At 40.6% G+C, this 22560-nt stretch overlaps 1 protein-coding gene across 1 annotated transcript; it reads left to right on the top strand.

The window, feature by feature from the left end:
* Positions 1-992: 992 nt before the first annotated feature.
* On the top strand, positions 993-21475 carry LOC130560397 (26S proteasome non-ATPase regulatory subunit 9-like). Its single transcript, XM_057344137.1, has 5 exons — positions 993-1181; positions 20338-20440; positions 20574-20761; positions 21079-21180; positions 21313-21475. The coding sequence occupies exons 1-5, from the start codon at positions 1059-1061 to the stop codon at positions 21451-21453; spliced, it is 657 nt and encodes a 218-aa protein (XP_057200120.1). The 5' UTR covers positions 993-1058; the 3' UTR covers positions 21454-21475.
* Positions 21476-22560: the final 1085 nt, after the last annotated feature.

The raw sequence follows: 22560 nt of genomic DNA, 5'->3' as shown, positions 1-22560 counted from the left end.
AAATTTCACTATTCTGTATCCAGTAAACTGTAGCACGTGTACACCCTTTTTTACCTGTTCTGTATTTTTGCAGAAAATACAGAATACTTTTACAAAATTGGGCCAAAGGTGCAGAGGATGCCATATGTTTTTACATTGCCTCCTATTGAGAAATCACTTCACTGTATTGTTTCCTTTATCTTCTCTCTAAGTCGCATTTGGATAAAAGCATCTGCTGAATGCCTGAATGTAAATGTTATTTGTGCAGTTGTATACTGTATTGTGTTGCATATGACCAGTTTATATTGTTCTTTGGTTTTTGAACTTTTCTTGTTTTGATATATCATCTTCATCTACTTCATCTACACAGTAGTGTAATGTTTTATTTTTTCCTAAAGCTCATTCTTGAGCTTTGCTCTATGTGCACTCTTTTATGTTGAATATTCTAATAAATACTAAGCTGTCAAATTATTCTTGAATCCCAATAAGAGGTATTAGTAACAGTGTTTTGAATTGATCTCACCAGTGTCTAAGACTATGTTGCAGTGTGGGTGATTTTAGGGCTTGTGTGTCATGTCTGCAGGAAAAGTTTGGTTTTTCAGCAAGTTTGAATGGTTTTGAGAAGAGCGCTTCATTTTGACCTGAAAAGAGGATGTTTGGGAAATTGGGTGAGATGTTATGGATTTGTCTTTACTGTTTTGAGAATACGAGGCATAATTTCAAGAAATGTGTTTAAGCAATCGAGAAAAACTGTAATCTTTTTCTTTTTTTTAAAGAGGGATAGACTACATGATCGGGATATGACTGTTCACTGAACAGTAGGGGGCGGCATGTGCTTAGGACGCCAGCCCGCCATTTAAAAGAAAGAAGAAGAAGAGAAGTTCTTCAGATGAACGGTGGAGGGCAGTAGTACGTCTTTGATGCGTCTGGTCTGAGGAAGAAGAAGAGACGCACCAGTTGTGAAGGGTCGTCTGGAGTTAAAGTTATTGATCAATTTCTTGAAATAAAATAATTCCGAGGGGTTATTATTAGAAATAAGTGCTCTCTTAGAGAACGACATTGGCAAATTTGCCTTAAAAATGACAGAGGAAAACATAAACGCTGTTGGACCAAGTGTAACAGAAGAGGACATTAGATTGCTGATGAAAAGAAAGGATGAAATTGAAGAACAAATCAAGGCATATTACGACATGCTCCAAGATGTAAGTTTGACTAAAGTGTGTACGTTAAGTTAAACTTTTGTTGACGTTGGTTTTGGGTGAAACGACCCTTACAAAAATTAACCATGATGGTTTAAAACTTCCCCAAAAACATGGTTACTGTAAAACCGCGGTAATATCCAAATAACCATGAAAACCATGGTTTTCAAAAACCATATTTAAAACATGGTTACTATGGTAAAACCATGCCATTTGCCAATAGTAATCAATGCACCCAAAATCATGGTTACTACTACAGCAGCACCATTCTGGATAAATTGAGAGTCACAAATCTTTTGTTTCAAATAGAGATTGCGATTCTTTTACGACTCTGAATGACGACTAAAAGTACACAATTTACTAGAGGTTCTGACAAAAAATAGTTTATTTAGGACTTTGCTTCAAAACTATTACAAATATCATGGTTAACCTATAGTTACTATAATGAGATTTTTTTTACAATAAATACCATTCTGTAGGTAAACTAGTGGTTATTATTTTTTAAGTTTTACTTCAATGCATTAATACTTTTGAGGAAGTTTAACTTTTGCATTTGAAGTAACTTGTATATGAAATATTTCTACAGTAAAACAAATTTATAATGTGACACTTGCAATTAAAGTATATATCAATTTGCCTGACATCTACAGACTGCTTGAAGAGGTCTTTACAGAAAGGCACAGCTGATGAACAACAACGCAGTATTCTTACTTGTAAACAGTTTAAAATAACCTGAAAACATGATAAGCTCTCTATAGAGGGTATGCATTGACGTCACTTTCCCACATGAACACGCCAGGACACCTTGAGTGCCTGGACACGTTCCCTTGAGTGGTAAAACATGCAGCAAAATGGCTGCTTTCAATAGGAGAAACCGGTACTGAAACATGCAATTATTTACTGAAATTAAAAGCAGTTAGACCCAACAGCAATTCTTAGGACTTACAAAGGCACCAGGTGTCCTTGGACACTGATATGTTGGGCGGAATTGCGTTTCCTGATATTGTAAGTAGCCATTTTGCTGAGTGTTTTGCCACTCGAGAGAGCGTGTTTTGGTGCGTTCACGTGGGAAAGTGACGTCACGTGCATACCCTCTATAAGCGCCACACACTCTCATGACATGTTGTTACCATAATGCAGGTTACGCTAGACTTGATCATAAAAAATCTGTCATAATCTATTAATACCCTTCATGTACATTTTCATATTCTAATGACAATTAGACATTTAACAGCTTTTGTTTTCATTCACTTTTTTTCTTATCATTAAGTTACACGAAGAGTATGTATGTTAGATTAAGCATTTATTTTTTATGCATAACCGAACAGATTAATTAAGAATGTGCATTACTTTTCATTTGACGATCAGTGAAACCAATAAAACACTTAAACATGACCGTCGCAACTAAACAGGCAAATCAACAATCCAAAACCAAATACAATTACAAAATACAATTAAACAAATAAAGTACATTTTAAAATATGAACAAAACACGTAAACGCTTAAACCTTTGATTAAGCATATTTTTATGTATAACCGAACAGATGAATAAAGAATGTCCGTTACATTTCATATGACGAACAGTGCCACTTAAACGCGACCTTTGCAAATGAACAGGCAAATCAACAATGCCCAACAAAATACAATTAAACTAATAAAAACGCATAAACACATAAACGCCTTAATCTTTCTTCTGGTCTTCATTGACTTGAACTCGGTGCTTGCCTGTGCGTAATCAAACGCATCAAGAGAGACACATGCTGAGGCTATTGTCATTAAATTTTGCGTCTTTGCCTCAGACAGACGACTTGTTACCGTTTTTATTTTATTCTGGAGGCTGAAGCCGCGCTCTGCTGCCACACTTGAGACTGGAATTACCAACGCCACTTCAGCCAAAGTTTTATAGTCTGTGAACATTTCTCCCAGGGAAGTGATCAAAAGTTTGCAGGACTCTCTGAATGTGGGACTTCCCGATCCGGCAAGCACTCGTTTTACTGGGAGGAAATCCTGCTGGATGCACTCTTTCTGCACCAGCGGCACAGCTGCACCCCTCTGTAACCCGTAATGGTCACAGATGCGCTCCAAAGCATCCAGCCCATAGTTCTTCAACACGCTGTCAGCAGCCGGATAGCGATCTGCATGGAGTATGGTGCTGAGGTCAGCGATGACGCCCACATGCTCCAAAGGGAAACTTTTTTTGATATATTTGGTGACCTCTGCGATGTAATCTTTACGCAAAACTGAAAAGCTCTGTGCGTCCGCCCGCATCAGGGTGATGCTACAGAACTTGCCGTCTTGAAAAGCCCATTGAATTTACTCTCTGCTTCACCTGACCCACTCATTAAGTCCTCTAGGCTAGCAAGAGTCATGTTCACGACAGTTTGGATGGAATAGATGTCAACATCATCTTTCTGGAACGTCAGATTCATGCAGTTCACCACAGCCAAGACATCAATCAGCAGGTGAGTTAAAGCAGGGAATGTGTATTTTTGGAGGTGCTTTCTAGTACCCTTAGCTACTGGGCAGTCTCTCGCAGCTTCCTCTTCCTCCAACTCCAACACCAGTGCAACCCAGCTGGCGCATACAGTGTACCCTTAACTGCCCTCTTTAGTGACAGCATGGTTGTTTTAGGCTCAAAATGTCAGCTTCCTCCATTTCGTTTTGGAGTTCTTTTAATCTGTGAGATAGAATGGAGGAATTCGTGTAGTGTGTGTATATGTTGTTAAAGGGGACATTTCACGAAAATACAATTTTTTCTGTGTTTGAGTGCTATAATCAGTTCCCCGGTGCATCTACCAACCCAGAAAACGTGAAAAAGTACAATCCAGTCATTTTGCTTTGTTACGCCTTTCTCTGAAAGCATGAGAAAAAATCAACGCTTCAGATAACGCACTTCTTCTGACATAGGAGAATGATCTTATTGTAATATCACCGCCCCTTAGTCTGCTCGGTTCCACCCATGGCGCGCCATTGTGGTTTTGCAAGCAACACGAGTGTATCTGTAATAACGCAATGGCGAACGTTCGTGCTAAGTGTTCTGTTGTTGAGTGCACAGACCAGCACAGATCATTATTTAGAGTCACAGCCTCAGAGAAGACGCGAGAGCAGTGGATTATTTTTATTTTTAATGGGAATCCTCTGGAAAGAGTTGGCAAAAACCTGTTTGTGTGCGCGAATCACTTCAAGTCGGAGTGCTTTGTCAACCTTGGCCAGTACAAAGCAGGATTTGCTACAGAATTGTTCCTGAAAGAGGGAGCGACACCAACTGAAGAAGCCAAAGCTTCAGATGAGGAAAATGTAAGTATTTTTAAGTAAGTTAATGTATACGTTAGCCTGTTCTTTCAGTTCAGGGAGCACCACTTGTAGTCCCCGCTCTACAACTTACGCTAACACAAACCAAAGTTGTGTTTGACAGGAATGTTTCGGTGTTACTTATGATTTAGACTGAGTGTAGTTAATTTGCTGAATGCTAGGTATTTAGATTCTCTTATGTGATTGTTGGTTAATGTCTGACTATCCGCCAGAATTGTAGCACTACGTTTGTAAAATCCAGCGTTTCTGTTCAAATGATGTTTTGGAGAAAATAAATTAGACCGTTCACAACATTTAATAGCAATCACAAAGCATTACGTGACTCCTTTTGGAAAACAATTACGCCATGTACAGTGGGTGTCCAGACATTGATTCGTGTACGTCCTTTGTTCGCTTGTGAAACTGTAGTTCATACGAGATACAAGACTGAGTGCGACACTATTAGCGACTGAACACACTAAACTAAACATATAAGGTTGAACCGCTTCGTCTCCTCCAGCAGCCATCTCTCGCTTAGGATTTACGCTTACGCTCAACGGTTTCTATGGTAGTTTGAGAATGTATGGGCGTGGACACTCCTCCGTGAAGTTGGGGGTGTGGTTATCAAGTGCCCATCATCATACAGAAGAACCGTTTAGAAGCGGCCATTCTTGAGAACGCGTTTTTTGCAAGGTAAAGATAGTGGCGTTGTGCTTCATCCTTGAAGTATTTTGACCGAAAAATGTCACATCTCTTTTATAAAGACCTCAGAGAACTGTATCAACTTGGGTAAAGTAGGCAAAAAACCTCCCCTTTAATTGTGTTGACGTATTCACTTATTTCACGCATAGCCTTGGCGGCATCACGGGCAGCCAGTGCCGTTTGACTATTGATGGAAGACAGAACCTGAAGGAATTTCTCTTCAGCTGGCTCGAAGTTCACTACTTTCAAAAGCTGAAATAATGTCCTTGTTTTATTTATAAGTTAAAATAGGTCAAACTCAATATTGAATAATTGATCAAAACCTACTGATGAATCTGCCAAATAATCAACGATTAGTTGAATAATCGTTCGAATAATCCATAGATTAATCGATTATCAAAATAATTGTTTGTTGCAGCCCTAGTCTCAACCAATGAGAGCATTTGAGGTTGGCCTAAGACTGCTTAAGCGCGCACATGAACCAGGCAGGAACACCAGAACTGAATGGAGAAAGGTACCGAACTCTTACATGGACATCTCGTTTTAAATCTCTTCCAGACGGTGGAGTTGATGGAACAAACCACTCCATTTAGTCTCCCCTCCTTCAGCCATGCACTTATCCATCAGTGCCCTCGCCCCACAAAGACGTAATATACGTTGGTGTAAGGCTTATTCATTGCTATTGATGATAAAGTGGAAGGAAATCAATAGCCTGCAGAATACAAAAATTTCCCCGGCTAAGGTACAAAACAGCAACGATAACGAATTGTGTTGCGTCACATGTATTGTATGCAGTGTGAGGCTAATGCAGAAAACATGTTTAAACATGCGCACATAGAGAGTCAGAGCGCAAACTACTAAACTGAGTTATCTTTCATGTCGTCTTACTCTGAAATGGACAAATAAACACAAAATGACATCAAAATTCACATATAAGCAAGGGTCCATGTAAAAGTACTCCGTTTTATGAACGTTAACAGCTGGGAAACAAGACAGACGCGTCACAGTATATTAGATCCGTATATCTGTAGAGATCGCTCTTAAAGGGGCAGAAGCATAATAAAAATCTCTGTTTATAATGTTCATCAAACAACAAAGGACGGGCCCAAAACACTCACTCATATTAAAGGAATCGTGTTCTCCTTATATGAATTGTTAAGATAAAGAAAAAGGTAGCATACAATCATTTAGTTGTTAAAGATGTGCTTTAAATATACTTTAAATACAGTACACTTTATACTTTCTGTTGAGAGAGAGTTTATGTATAAGCAATAAAATCAATAATCTTATAAACTTGTTTTTCTATATCAAACTAGACAGAACGTTATTGCCCTGGCAGTGGCAGATAACTTTGGTTTTATATTCAATTTGATTACATTAATGTTTAAGTTAAATATTTTAATAAAAAATTGTTAACGCTACTATGTAAAGGAAATAATGTTTAACTTTTTTCAACCTCAAAAGACGCTCTGAGCTGCAGAAAAAGATGCTGGCGTTTAAAAGAAGTGCTCAGGACTTGTTTTGAAAACACAGTTTACTCCATAGGATTTGTAAAACAGACGCTAGCAGCTTCAAAAAAGAAGTCAAGTGTGAACACGGCCTAATTCACTATTTTGTAAAGGGGGTAAAATGACAATTTTCACTCTAAAAGCCAAGTCTGAAATTTGCATTAGAAATTTATGCACGTTAAAAAATAAATACGACCTTGCGTTGTGTCAATCACATTTACACACTGCCTCCGATATTTTCGTCCATCATAAAAAGATTCGGACTGGGTTAGATTTTCTGTGTTTTTCGCACCTGTAGCAAGCATTTTGAGAGGCGTTTTCGACAATCCAGAGACACCATACAAGCCAGCGGCAAATATGAAAAAACGCATACGAAAATTTCGGACTGTATGTGCAAATACCTTAAATTTGGATTTACACCAGGTGTCCAACGCCAGGTAAAGTATTTAAATGGTGCACTCAGTCCAGTCAGTGGTAGAAGCAGTTTAGCAGCAGAAGTCAACAGAAGCGCGTAAGTTTATTGATTCTTGGCTTATTGAGTTTAACGCAGTGTCGTTGCTAGGAAACGTTGCTTTGTTTACTACCGCCGTGTCATGTGTTGAAGTTGCGTTTGTTTTCGTCTAAGTCTCGTGCTGGTTTCGCTTGTTTATTGTGGGATATTGTAAGGTGTTTCCTGCTGAATTCAATTGCGTGATTCAGACGGGTATATAAGTGTGATTAACCACCGCAGAAGCCTCATCGCGTGAAGACCGAAGAGTGTAAAGACCATCGACTATACCCGCACAACTCCACCGAGCAATGACATCGACAAGGGACTTGAGTATTGCACTTCAGTATTCACTTTTTACACTTCTATTTATTCTCTTATTTTCTTTATTGTCTTGTATGTTCCTCATTCTCCACATTTGACCGTGTGTTTTCAAATCCCTACTGTCACTACAACTCATAAATCACCTGTATCGCGAAGAAGGCAACGCAATCATGATAATCTGTGCACTCTTTCAGTATCCACAACTACCTTAATTACTTTCCTATTGGTTTATGGAACTGCCAATCTGTTGTAAACAAAGCAGATTTCATTATAGCTATTGCTAAACATTCTGGTCTATCTCTTTTAGCACTTACTGAAACCTGGATCAAGCCAGAGGACAGTGCCACACCGGCCACCCTCTCCAATAACTACACTTTCTCACACAGCTCACGCATATCAGGGAGGGGTGAAGGATCCGGTCTACTTATCCCTAACGACTGGAAATTCAAACCGCTAGCACCCTCATATGACAACATCTCCTTCGATTCACATGCTGTTACTGTCATCCACCCTGTTAAAACTCATGCTGTAGTTATCCGTCATCCCCCAGGTCAGCTTGGACATTTCTTGGAGGAGTTGGATGCACTTCTGTCATCCTTCCCTGAGGATGGTACTCCTCTGGTGGTACTTAGATACTTCAACATCCACCTTGAAAAACCACAGGCTGCCGACTTCAACAACCTGACTGCATCGTTTGATGTCAAGCGAGTTCCTACTTCAGCAACCCATAAGTCTGGTAATCAACTAGATCTTATCTACACACGCTACTGCTCCACTCATCACTGTCAGGTCACCCCGCTGCACACTTCTGATCATTTACTCATCACTCTTGATTTCTACCTAACTTGTCCAGACACTACACATGCTTACCCACTGGTCACATTCCGGCGCAACCTACGTACACTCTCTCCCTCCTGCTTATCCTCTGCGGTCTCTGCCATGCTCCCTCCCTCTGAAAAGCTCTCTCTGTTGAATATTAACAGCGCCACCATCACTCTTTGCCACACACTAACTTCCTGCTTATGCAGCTTATAGACACATGCTCGCTCCCCTCTTTCTCTCTCCTATCTGAAGATGACGTTTTCAAGGTCATTTCTTCTAACCACCTGACTACCTGCCCACTAAATCCCATCCCCACCCATCTCCTCAAGGCCATCTCTCCATCGGTTGTTCCTGCTCTGACCAACATTATCAACACGTCTCTCATCACTGGTACATTTCCCACAGTCTTTAAAGAGGCCTGTGTTACCCCGCTACTGAAAAATCCCACTCTTAATCCTGCACTGTTAGATAAATACAGACCGGTATCTCTCCTCCCCCTCATTGCCAAAACTCTTGAGCATGTTATATTTAACCAGCTCTCCTCCTTTCTCACGCAGAACAACCTCCTGGACAACAACCAGTCTGGTTTCAAGAGCGGTCATTCCATCGAGACTGCGCTGCTCTCGGTCACTGGCAAGAGCAGCCTCTAACTCATCTCTACTCATCCTACTGGATCTATCTGCTGCCTTTGACACTGTTTACCACCACATCCTCCTGTCAACCCTCAAGGCTATGAGTGTCTCTGGAGTGGTGCTACAATGGTTCAAGTCTTACCTCTCAGGTAGGTCATTTAGAGTATCCTGGAGGGGTGAGGTCTCTGAGTCCCAACACCTCGATACAGGGGTGCCTCAGGGCTCAGTGCTTGGGCCATTGCTCTTTTCTGTATACATGACATCCCTTGGCTCTGTCATTCGGAAACATGGCTTTTCCTATCACTGCTATGCGGATGATACACAACTCCACCTGTCATTTCAGCCTGACGATCCGACTGTTCCTGCACGCATTTCAGCCTGACGATCCGACTGTTCCTGCACGCATTTCAGCATGCCTGAGTGACATTTCGCTCTGGATGAGGGACCGTCACCTGCAGCTGAACCTTGCAAAACATAACTGCTTGTAATCCCGGCCGACCCTAAAATTCATCACAATCACTACATTCAACTAGGCTCATCAACCATCACACCTTCCAGAACGGCCAGAAATCTAGGAGTGGTAATCGATGATCAGCTAAACTTCACGGATCATGTTGCCAGCACCACCAGGTCCTGTAGATTCATCCAGTACAACATTAGGAAAATTAGACCTTTCCTGTCCGAGCGTGCTACGCAAGTCCTAGTCCAGGCTCTACTGTGCTATGCGCTACTGGCTGGACTCCCAGCTTGCACAATCAAACCTCTACAGATGATCCAGAATGCAAAGGCAAGAGTGGTCTTCAATGAACCGAAGAGAGCACATGTCACTCCTCTTCATTAAGTTACATTGGATCCCTATAGTCGCTCGTATCAAATTCAAAGCTCTGCTCCTGGCCTACAAAACCACCACTGGTTCGGCACCCCCATATCTTCACTGGCTAATACAGACTTATGTACCCGCCAGATTCCTACACTCTGCAAATGAACGACGTCTTGTAGTGTCATCCCAAAAAGGGAAAAAAATCACTCTTACGTACCTTCTCTGGATCTGTTCCACATTTGTGGATTGATCTGCCCGCTGCTACAAGATCAGCAGATTCTGTAGCCATCTTTAAGAATCAGCTGAAAACACATCTCTTCCATCAGCACCTGACCGATTAGTTCTGACTTCTGTCTCTTTTGTACTCTTTTTATCCTTAAAAAAAAAAAAGCATAACTCTTTAAAATCTTCCTCCTTCTGGTCGATTCTCCTAACTAGTTTTGAAGGCAAAACCGATGCTGTTTTTTTTTACACTTTATGCACTTATGTACTTTGTGTTTATGCTATTTATTATAACCGGTCCGACGCGAAACCACTCCCGAGTGGGTCGCGAGGCGAACTGATGATCGTTCCGGTATGAGAGTTGCGCGCTCTGGGCTTGTCTCTGGGGTCTGTCCTCCGCTGTGCTTGCATTTGTGGTTTAAATTCGCTCGTTACATTATTTAATCTGACACTGCTGTTATTAGCGTACTGTTTTTGCAACGTTTATTACGCGAAACGTCTCCAAGTGAGAGGACAGATGAACTGACATTTGGCCTCGTCCTGCGTTTTTTTTTTTCTGCCACCTCTGACACCCGTTTCACACCACACGCGTAAGCAGAGCATGAGCAGTGTGTATTTTTTTTGGCGCAAATGTTAACAGATGAGAGCATTCATACCGCACGCGTAAGCAGCGCGTGCTCGCGGTGCAGAAGCGGCGCGTAAGCAGCAGTGCAGCGATCATTTCGGCGCCGAGTCTATTTTTGCTGCGCTGCTAAAACTCAATTAAAGCAACAGTGCATTCTTTACGGACAAAATCCACATGGATTGACAGGAAAAAGTTACACTTTTACCTCTAAAGCACATAAGTGGTGTCTAATGTGTTTTTTTACAGTCGCCATGAGTTTCAAAAACACTTTTGCCAGGAGTTTTTTTGATCAAAATCACAACAGCACATTTAAAGGATTTATAATACAAATATATCTTAGATGTTATGCTTATATTGCATATGAGTGGTAAACGATCGCATTACGCTGTCAGGTTACTGTCTGAAACCCACTGTCATCATAACCTTCTGAAAAAACAGATAAAACTACATAGACATCGTGTTATATGCTTATATTGCGTATGTGTGAGAGAAAAGCGATCGCATCACAAGTCAGTCACTCTCTCCTATGGTGAGTTAACCCTTAAGTGACTTCGTATCCTTCAAAGCACGATGGCTTTTTATTTATAACTTGTACTACACAGATCTAAAAGAGCATGAAACAGGCAGATATAACAAATCATAGTTATGCAATCTACTTAAAAGCACTTTGATGAAGTTCTGGAAGATATTTTGCTCATTGATGTATGTAAATAACGTAATATGAAATTGCATTGTTGTAATGTGGTAACAGTTACCCAGGCAGCATGGTGGTGCATACGCTGCTGGTATGAAAGGACAATGAGCACGCGTTGCTAACGCTCTCCCTACGCGCTGCTCACGCGTGCGGTATGAAACGAGTGTGACACATGAAAACTTTTCGACGTGTTTACAGTCGTGGCCAAAAGTATTGGCAGTGACATACATTTTGTGTTTTGCAAAGTATGCTGCTTCTGTATTTGTACATTTTTTTCCACACATTTCTATGGTATGCTGGTAAACAATGATAAGCATATCTTCAGTTTTAAAGTAGGGGTCGACCGATTGTTGCCCTGGCCGATTATTGACGTCGATATTAAGCATTTTTATGATTATTGACATCGGTCATTTTCAAAACCGATTTGCAGATAGATTCATTTATTTTTGAAACGCGCTGTTTGGCTCTAATGCTCCTTTTGGCTCCTCTGTTGTAACACGCCACTCTCTGGCCTAGAGCAATGCCCACCCATCTGATTTGCTGAAAAAAGTCACGAGTACGGCCAATCAACGTGGAAAGCTGAAGACACTGAAAGAATTTGCTAGCTCGAGCTGGTTCAGTGATCACGCATCAGTTGACGGCATTTGCACATTATTTGAAGTCATGCCAATTCACAAATACAAACCATTTTAAAGCATCAAGTACTCGCATGCTCTCAAAAGACAATCTTAATTTGTTATGTTTTTATTTAGTCACAATTTCACATCAAGCTTATAATTATCATTAAATATTTATAAGCACTAATATATTATCCTGTATATAGGTTTTTTGAAAAGATTAGCAGTAAAAGCACGTATGCGACATGACGTCAGAAAAACGTAAGTACGTTATAACCGGTTATGGTCTGTTACTGAACCGATAACGAATCGTCCTCGTTTGCATCGCGATGCATCGTAAAAACGATTAATTTCGACACCCCTAACGAGTATTTTTTCTTTCTGTCCTTACTGTTTACCATGGTGTTACTATAGTAAACGTGTAGTAACCATGGATTTTGGGCAGAGTTTTTGTCAGAGCTCTTGTTATTCTTAATTTTGAACATATTTTTGATATTTACACCATATATATATATATATATATATATATATATATATTGAACTATTGAACTTTTCCAGGGTTTTTCCAGAGCCATTTGTCATTTGTCAAAAATGACAAACTTAATAATTGTCATTTTTATCTAATTTTATTAGAACTTTTAATATGTCAAACTCAAAGTGACTTTGGTTAAGCCACTTAAAGGTACGGTAGGCCTACGTGACACCACATCTTATATATATATATATATACACTCACCTAAAGGATTATTAGGAACACCTGTTCAATTTCTCATTAATGCAATTATCTAATCAACCAATCACATGGCAGTTGCTTCAATGCATTTAGGGGTGTGGTCCTGGTCAAGACAATCTCCTGAACTCCAAACTGAATGTCAGAATGGGAAAGAAAGGTGATTTAAGCAATTTTGAGCGTGGCATGGTTGTTGGTGCCAGACGGGCCGGTCTGAGTATTTCACAATCTGCTCAGTTACTGGGATTTTCACGCACAACCATTTCTAGGGTTTACAAAGAATGGTGTGAAAAGGGAAAAACATCCAGTATGCGGCAGTCCTGTGGGCGAAAATGCCTTGTTGATGCTAGAGGTCAGAGGAGAATGGGCCGACTGATTCAAGCTGATAGAAGAGCAACTTTGATGATAAGCGAGAAGTACTGCGAATGTAAAGGGTGGTTTTGGGGCCATTCGGATGTATTGAGCTCGTGATTCACTTGTCTTCGGGGATGTTCAGTGGAGTCACAGACCTTCTGCGTTTTATGGCGGCGGGGGGCGGGAACCACGTGCGGGGGGGTAGCAGCGGTAGGGTATGCAGCAAGATCATTGTGTGAATGGCCACACACGACGGCGACGAAGCCGGTGTGTAGTGTCATCGTTGGTGTGGGCGTGAGGGGCATAGCGAGCGGAGAGAGCACCGGCCACATGTGTGGGATGGGACTCGGAGTTCGTCTCCGAAGCAAGATGAGGTTAAAGGGAGTGTCTGAAGCAAGTTGTGTTGGCACTGAGCTCACCAAATTGTGACAGTTTGAAGACTGGGACGAGATTGGTTGCCTGGTCGGCTGATGAGTCTGTGCGAGTTGGTGCTGTTGGAGGGACAGGGTTGAAGGAGTGGGTGGGGGTCAGGAATTTGCGGGTGAGAGGGGGAGCGGAAGATGTGGGAGCAGTGGGATGGGCTGCATGGGCCGGGTGGTAGCGACTGGTGGCGGAGGGGCGGGTGGGTGCGGTGGGTGGTTAGATGGTTGGGGATGTGTTTCTTGGCACACTTTAGGCCTGTATGCCAGATTGCAGGGTTTAAGAGGTGCCAAGAGGCGGGCCGTACTGACATTGTTTCGACGAGTGGTCGGAGGTGGAGGGCGGGTGTTGAGTGAGGAGCGAGGGAGGGTCGGGGGGCGTGGCTTGCGGTGAGATGTAGGTGGGTCTCAGCGAGGAGGTGAGGAGTCGGGGCATGTCGGCACAAAGCTCGAATCATTTCAAATTGGTTTCTTGAACATGACAATGAGTTCACTGTACTAGAATGGCCCCCACAGTCACCAGATCTCAACCCGATAGAACATCTTTGGGATGTGGTGGAACGGGAGCTTCGTGCCCTGGATGTGCATCCCACAAATCTCCATCAACTGCAAGATGCTATCCTATCAATATGGGCCAACATTTCTAAAGAATGCTTTCAGCACCTTGTTGAATCAATGCCACGTAGAATTAAGGCAGTTCTGAAGGCGAAAGGGGGTCAAACACCGTATTAGTATGGTGTTCCTAATAATCCTTTAGGTGAGTGATATATATATATATATATATATCGGTTCCAGGGTTTTTCCAGAGCTCAAGATGAGGCAGAGGTGGCCATCCTGATCTTGTACACACACGCACGTAGGCCTACCGTACCTTTAAGTGGCTTAACCAAAGTCACTTTGAGTTTGACATATTAAAAGTTCTAATAAAATTAGATAAAAATGACAATTATTAAGTTATACAAAACATTACTTTTATTCAACCAAACAGAAATGTTTTTTTAATCAAATAAAGCTTTTTTATCATTTCAACTAACTTTTCAGCCCACAATAGCCAACTGAATTAACCAGTCTAACTCATTCACATCTTGCATTCTCTGTGGTTCACTTTAAATGACTCAAGGATCTCTTATATTCGCTAGTGACTGAAAAGTTCAATAGTTTAAATGAATCTGTTCAAATGAGTCATTCGTGTGCGAGTAGGGCTGGGCGATATATCGATTTTTAAGATATATCGATATTTATTTTTAACGCGATGCGGGATTAGACAATATCATTAATATTGATATGGGGTGTGTTCGACTTGAAGCGGCTCTGTGGTGTCTGACATGCGCAGTGCCCATGCGCAGAGTGAGCAGAGCACTCTCGCTCTGCACGCGAACCGGACAGACCCCGCTCGCCCGCTCTACAAGTTTGCTTATGACATGGAGGAAGCCGCAGTGCCAGTCCACACAGCAGAAGATGATCTGGTTTGTAAAAAGAAAAACAATGGTTCAGTTATTTGGAAATGGTTCGGATTTAAAAGATCTGATGAGCAGCAACAACAAGCGATCTGTAAACAATGCCATAAAACGGTTATGTCAAAAGGTGGAAGCACAACAAATCTCTTCCACCACCTGCAAAAATGACGTGGCACAAAACGAAACGTGATTGGTTGCTTTATTGTCAGTCACGTGGCCTCTTGAGCGGCCCTTGGCCAAAGAAAGGGGTGATGAGGTCTGGCTATGCGAGACTACGTTGGAAGCTTCTTTTACCCGCAGCGTGCCTTACGAAAGTAACTGTGCGTTCAGACCGCCGCCGTCGAGAGCATCAAAGTGGCCGGAAGTCATTCATTTTCAATGTGAGCCAGCGGCGAGGAGCGGCGCGGCGCGTCTCGGCCGTCAAGGAGAGTTGAAATCAGGTCAACTTTATGGTAATGAGCTATGACGTGGTTCGGCGGCAACCAATCGGAACGTAGAAGTCCATCTCTTGAGTTGATTCCAGAGAAAGCAGCCCTGTAAACTTTGGTTCCGACCACATTAGTTCCCAAGCAAAATGGAGGAGAAGTTGATAACTGCTGTGGCGGGTTTCCCAATCCTATACGACGCGTCCCTGTTTGCGTACAGGGACATAAATAAAATGATGCATGGACCAAGGTGTCTGAGATTGTTTGTGTTCCTTGTGAGTTGCTGATGATTTTACGTCATTAACGTTATACATTTTCTGTAAATAAGCGGAAATTTCATGCTAACTTTAGCGCCAGAGAATGCAAAACAGTGTTACTGCTGCAGAATATTATTTCGTTAGCAAACTTGTAACTACAATAAAGTTTTTTCCACCGATCAATTTCTTGTGGTCAGTCTGCACAAGATCAACAAGCTTGTTTGCTTTGAGGCCCCTTTAAATACAAGATAAGATTTCGATCTACGTCAGAGCGTCAGCGCGCCCAAGACTCTTTCTACAGCGTTGTTGGCAGGGCAGCCAGAGCGATTTTTGACGCGCTCAACGGCGGCGGTCTGAACGCACAGTAACGAAAGTTATTCAGGGTTTTTCCTGCATAGAGAAATTGAAAGCGGCCACCTCGGGCTCTTGCCAAAATTATGTTGCGAGTCTTCACAAGAAATGCTGCGTGCATTTAACAAACTGTCATTTGTAACTGCAGTTGCGACATTACGACACAGTGGAGGCGCTGTTTCGTTATCAGCACACTGAGGCGCTAAAAAGAGTTGCAGAACAAGAGCCAGTCTGTGTTTCACGGCTGTTTGTTTTGCATCCAAGTACGTTTAATTTCTTGAAATTTATTAAATTAACATGACGTACATCATTGTAATGTCTTTAGCTGTGCAGTTGGATTGTTGAATCAGCGTATACTGTACACAGCGAGCTCGCCAGTATGAACGCACATTGCGTTCAGAACGACTCGCAAACGAATGACTCATTTGAACGGATTCATTTAAACTATTGAACTTTTCAGTCACTGGCGAATATAAGAGATCCTTGAATCATTTAAAGGGAACCACAGAGAATGCAAGATGTGAATGAGCTTTGCTCATTTAGAAAGACTGGTTCATTCAGTTGGCTATTGTGGGCTGAAAAGTTAGTTGAAATGATAAAAAAGCTTTATTTGATTAAAAAAACATTTCTGTTTGGTTGAATAAAAGTAATGTTTTATTTATAAGTGGTTACTTAAAGGTACGGTAGGCCTACGTGTGTGTACAAGATCAGGATGGCACCACCTCAGCCTCATTTTGAGCCAGGAAAAACCCTGTTATTATAATTTTTGTTTACAGTTTACATGTTTTAAGCAAGTGGTGTGCAGCTGTATGTTTTCAAATAGGGAAAAAACCCTGTCATTGAATTTCTTTTCACAAGCCATTTTAATAAAGGTGATTGTGACATCGCACATAATGCTTTGACTTGCTAGTAAACATTTATTCCACTTGGTAGAAAATATCGATATACATATCGGATATCGTCTTTTATCAAAAAAATACAGAGATACGAATTTTGGTCAATATCGCCCAGCCCTATGTGCGAGTCGTTCTGAACGCAATGTGAGTTCATACTGGCGAACTCGCTGTGTACAGTATACGCTGATTCAACGATCCAACTGCACAGCTAAAGACATTACAATGATGTACGTCATGTTAATTTAAGAAATTTCAAGAAATTAAACGTACTTGGATGCAAAACAAACAGCCGTGAAATAGGGCTGTCACGATTATGAAATTTGGCTGATGATTAATTGTCTAATAAATCATTGCGATTATGACGATTAATTGTCTGTTTTAGAGCTTTGACTTTTAATTCTCATACATTTTTTATTCAGCTTTGAAACGACCATATTGTTCTGAATATAAAGACCATGTTCTTTTTCTTGGAAATACATAGGAAAAAATTGGGTCATCATACTTAAGGTTTAGGCTTTTACCTGTCAATAATATAACCGCCAAATACTTGTAAATTAAGTCAATTGATCAGAAGTGAATTGAAGCCACCATTAAAATGCTATCAGTCATAGAAAAGCTTCTAGTCTGTTTTTTTCTCACTTGCAAGACTACAATAAAGTTTACTTCTATGTTAATGAGATTTTGGTAGACTGGTTTTCACACTGAAATAATATTAAATTGTTCTGCAGGTTATTTTTATGGTATATGCTTTAGTATTTTGAAGTGATTGTGTTGTGGGGTACATTTTACAAGTATTACCATGCTTTAGTTACAATCTATACAATAAAATATGCAATATGCAGATGCACTACAGCTCCCCCTAGTGTCTTCTATAGAGATGTGCAATAATTGCGATGATCTGAAACCATCGCGATGAGGTCAAACAATCGCGATGAGACGATTACTTAATAATCGTGACAGCCCTACCGTGAAACACAGACTGGCTCTTGTTCTGCAACTCTTTTTAGCGCCTCAGTGTGCTGATAACGAAACAGCGCCTCCACTGTGGCGTAATGTTGCAACTGCAGTTACAAATGACTGTTAAATGCATGCTAGTGATGGGAAGTTTGGATCATTTTACTGACTTGGACCTTTGAGTCTCGTTCAGCAAAATGAACAAATCTTTTTTCGAGTCATATCGTTCATTTCGTTCATTTTAGCAAAATATAATTAAAATGTTACATGTTACTTTCCTAACACATCTACTACTTATGCAAACGTTGATCACATTACAAACAATACAAAACTATAATGCTTATAAGAAACAGAAAAGATAAATTCATTGTTTACCTGGGTCTTTAGTCTATGATTAGCTCACCACACCTCTTATCTGACAAGTCCTCGGGTTTGACTCGTTCGTTCACGACTTGACAGCTTCGTAAGCTAAACCAATGCAGTCAGAGCCGGAAAGAGAATTGATTAGTTCACCTTCCAAGTCTTCGGGATTGAGTCGTTCGTTCATCACATGACAGCCTCGTACGTTTAACCAATGCAGTCAGAGCCGGAAAGAGAATTGATTATTTCACCTCCCGAGTCTTCAGGTTTGAGTCGTTCGTTCTTATGTCACGTGACATGACAGCTTTGGACAGAGAAATTAGTTAATTTACTAATTCCAGTACAGGACCCATAGAATGTTGCGCAATGCGCATGCGCGACTGAACGAATCACTCCCCGAGACGACTCGTTCTTCCCGAGTCACATTAAAGATTCGTTCAAAAACGACCCATCACTAATGCACGCAGCATTTCTTGTGAAGACTCGCAGCATAATTTTGGCGAGAGCCTGAGGTGGCACGACATTTGAAAAAACAGACAAAAACATAATATATGCTAAGAGTCAATATTTAATGAGTTGAGCCTTGTTTTTCACAACCTTTGTAATTCGCTCTGGCATGCTGGATATTAGCCTCTGGGCCAAATCCTGACTGATGGCGATCCTTTCTTGCCTTATTAGTGCTCTGAGTTGATCACATTTTGTGGGCTTCTGTTTATCCACTCGCTTTTTGAGGATTGACCACAGCAGAGCCATTGAGAGAGAGAGAGAGTTGAATCAACTCCGTTGACTCCAATGGAAAAGTTTTTTTTCACAGCAATGGCGGTTCATGGAGCCTCTCAATAGTTCCCGGAAGTTACTAGTAACGCATGGAGCTGCGGCTAAACAGACCAATTGAGGCCAACTTTTAACCCATTTAAAGACGCAAGTCATTTAATAAATATTAAAATGAAAGAAATAAAGCATTTAAATAGAAAACATAACTTCATGGAACTATCTGAAGGTGCCATGAAATCACGTGACGCGAAAATTTTGAACTTCCGTTGTCGCAACTCTCTCTCGTAGCAAGTCAGGTCCAGCCCCATATGCAAAAACTTTTAATGGGCCCCCTCTGCAGGTTTGTTTTAACGCTCTCTATTGTCTTACCGCTGTAATGACGTTGTGGAGAGGAGATGAACCTGAAAGCGTAAATTCTAAACTTTACATAGATGCCAAACTTGAGTAGGTAATTCCCAAGGAGCGGACAGCAGCGAGCGAAGTTTGTAGGCTTTTTTCTGGCCATTTTTGTTCGGGATTTGCTGCATCCACTCACAAAAATAAAGTTTTGATATATTTACCATAGGAAATTTACAAATTATCTTCATGGAACATGATCCTTACTTAATATCGTAATGATTTTTGCCATAAAAGAAAAATCGATAATTTTGACCCATAGAATGTATTTTTGGCTATTGCTACAAATATACCCGTGCTACTTATGACTGGTTTTGTGGTCCAGGGTAACAAATATGCCTAATTAATTACATATATGAAATTATACAAAACATGAAATCCAATTGGACATTCGTCTTGTTTTATCTTCGCATCTTGCCTTAAACCAAAAATAAATGGGTTTTTCTCACAAAAGTTCTGCTTACTTTACAAACAACCTTATAAAATATTTTAAATCATTATCTAATATTTAATAGCCATGTAAAGTAGCTTTGCGTTGGGTCCTGATCACAGGTCTGGCTTTATTCTGCGATAGCAACCGGCCTTACATTATCCCTTACATTGTGACCACTTTCCATAAAATGGAATCACTCAAGATTAATGATGATATTCATCCAATATATATTTATACTATATATACTAGCTAAAGTACTACACTAAACATATTGAATTCACCACAATCAATGAAAATAAATAACCTCAGTAAACTGAGTGTTCTCAAAATTGAATACATTTAATTTAATTTTATTTTATTACAGTCCGCTGTAATACATTTTATTTCACAGTACAAATAAACAACAGGACTAAAGTACATTATTTTAATCCAAATAAACATTGATTTTGAGCGATTTATTCCAATATCTGGTTGTAAATACAGTAAAAAAGTAAATGTAATGTAATGTAAATAAATGTTTCCACTGTATCATTTTGTAGCTGTCATCTAACAGATATTATGTGAAAATGTAAAATTGCCTACTTTTTAATAAACAAACATATTACACAGCAGGGTGATGTAGGATTACATGCTCCTCTGGTTGATGTTGAGGGCTTTCCTCGAGCTGATGTGGATTTGTATGCGGTCCGGACAGCAAGGCAAAGTATCTGTTGTGAGTACATTTTTTATCTGTTTTAAGAATAATGTTATTAAAGAAGTTTACATTTACAACCAGTGTAAATAATTGCATAGATAATGTTAATATGCCATATCCCAGTTGTGTTAAATCAGATCTCTTTTTTTAGGTTTACAGAATGACCATAAAGCTCTCATGATGGAGATAGAAAAGGCACTTCATACACTGCATGCCAATGCAAAGCTTGGGCACGAGAGGGACGATGCAAAGACAAAAGCTACTAAGCAGGTGGCATCCATGTCATCCCCATTTGCCACTGTCAACACTGTAACTCAGGGCTCCCCTGCTTTTCAAGCGGTAAGTTCATACTTCCAATCAACTTTCAAACTTTATATTCACAAATTCTGTAAAGCTTGTAAAGTCAACATGGCCCTGTTACACATTTCTGGTTTGTATGAATGGCTTATTTTTTCCATGTTATTTCAAGGTAACAAGATTTACGTATGACTTTTTTTCTGATTGGGCAGATTATAGTCTCAGCACAAACTAATGATATAATTAGAGTTTACTGTTGAGCACTATAGAATGTGGTTGTTTGTTCATGGTTGTTTTTTGATCATGGAAAATGCAAACCTGGCTTTAAATAAGACTTTATCCATTTTTTCTACTTTTAGGGTTTACGAGTTGGTGATGAGGTTATAGAGTTTGGCTCTGTAAATACACAAAACTTCAGCAATCTGCATGACATTGCTTCTGTTGTCCAACACAGTGAAGGGGTGCGTTGCAACACTCTACATGCAATGAAAAAAAAGCACTATAGCTTAGTCACATCTTTTTACATCTATTTATTACATTAAGATTGAATTTCAATGTGTCTAACTGAATTATTTCTCTTGTCCCTGACGCAGAAAATCCTACGTGTTGGAGTAATTCGGAATGGACAAGAAACACATCTTCTTGTGACTCCTCAGAAGTGGACTGGAAGAGGATTACTGGGGTATTTTTCTACAGACATATACCTGAATAAACAAAGAAAGGCATTTGCATAAATACCATTATTTTTGGCCCTTTTGCCCTTATTTTTATACAGTGCAGTGGTAGAGAGGACAGGAAGCGAAGTGGGAGAGAGAAGGGGGTGGGATAGGAAAGGACCTTGAGCCTGGACTCGAACTCGGGTTGCCAAAAGGGCATTTGCGCTACATGTCTGGAGCACTGTCCACACAGCCGCAGGCTCTGACAGAAGTTGGGCATTTGATTAAAAATTATCAAGGGTTAATATCAGGCGCGTCGCACCCGTGGGGGATGTGGGTGTTTTAACACCCACACTTTTCCCGGTGAGAGGGTTCAACACCCACACTTTTTCCGCAGTTTTGCACAAACGCCTTACAGCCGTCGCTCCTCCGTTTCTCTGGCCGCTCTGTGTCTGAGCTCGCTGCGACTAGGGGTGGGCGGATCGATCTAAATATCGATAGTATCGATGCCAACACTGGTATTGGTATCAGATCGATACAATTGTAATTGAATCGATATTTTTTTTTTCACAGCAATGGCGGTTCATGGAGCCTCTCAATAGTTCCCGGAAGTTACTAGTAACGCATGGAGCTGCGGCTAAACAGACCAATTGAGGCCAACTTTTAACCCATTTAAAGACGCAAGTCATTTAATAAATATTAAAATGAAAGAAATAAAGCATTTAAATAGAAAACATAACTTCATGGAACTATCTGAAGGTGCCATGAAATCACGTGACGCGAAAATTTTGAACTTCCGTTGTCGCAACTCTCTCTCGTAGCAAGTCAGGTCCAGCCCCATATGCAAAAACTTTTAATGGGCCCCCTCTGCAGGTTTGTTTTAACGCTCTCTATTGTCTTACCGCTGTAATGACGTTGTGGAGAGGAGATGAACCTGAAAGCGTAAATTCTAAACTTTACATAGATGCCAAACTTGAGTAGGTAATTCCCAAGGAGCGGACAGCAGCGAGCGAAGTTTGTAGGCTTTTTTCTGGCCATTTTTGTTCGGGATTTGCTGCATCCACTCACAAAAATAAAGTTTTGATATATTTACCATAGGAAATTTACAAATTATCTTCATGGAACATGATCCTTACTTAATATCGTAATGATTTTTGCCATAAAAGAAAAATCGATAATTTTGAC

Source organism: Triplophysa rosa, linkage group LG1 (genome assembly GCF_024868665.1).
Source record: "Triplophysa rosa linkage group LG1, Trosa_1v2, whole genome shotgun sequence".
In the NCBI taxonomy this organism is placed as follows: Eukaryota; Metazoa; Chordata; class Actinopteri; order Cypriniformes; family Nemacheilidae; genus Triplophysa; species Triplophysa rosa.
This window is presented reverse-complemented; position numbering and strand designations above follow the sequence as displayed.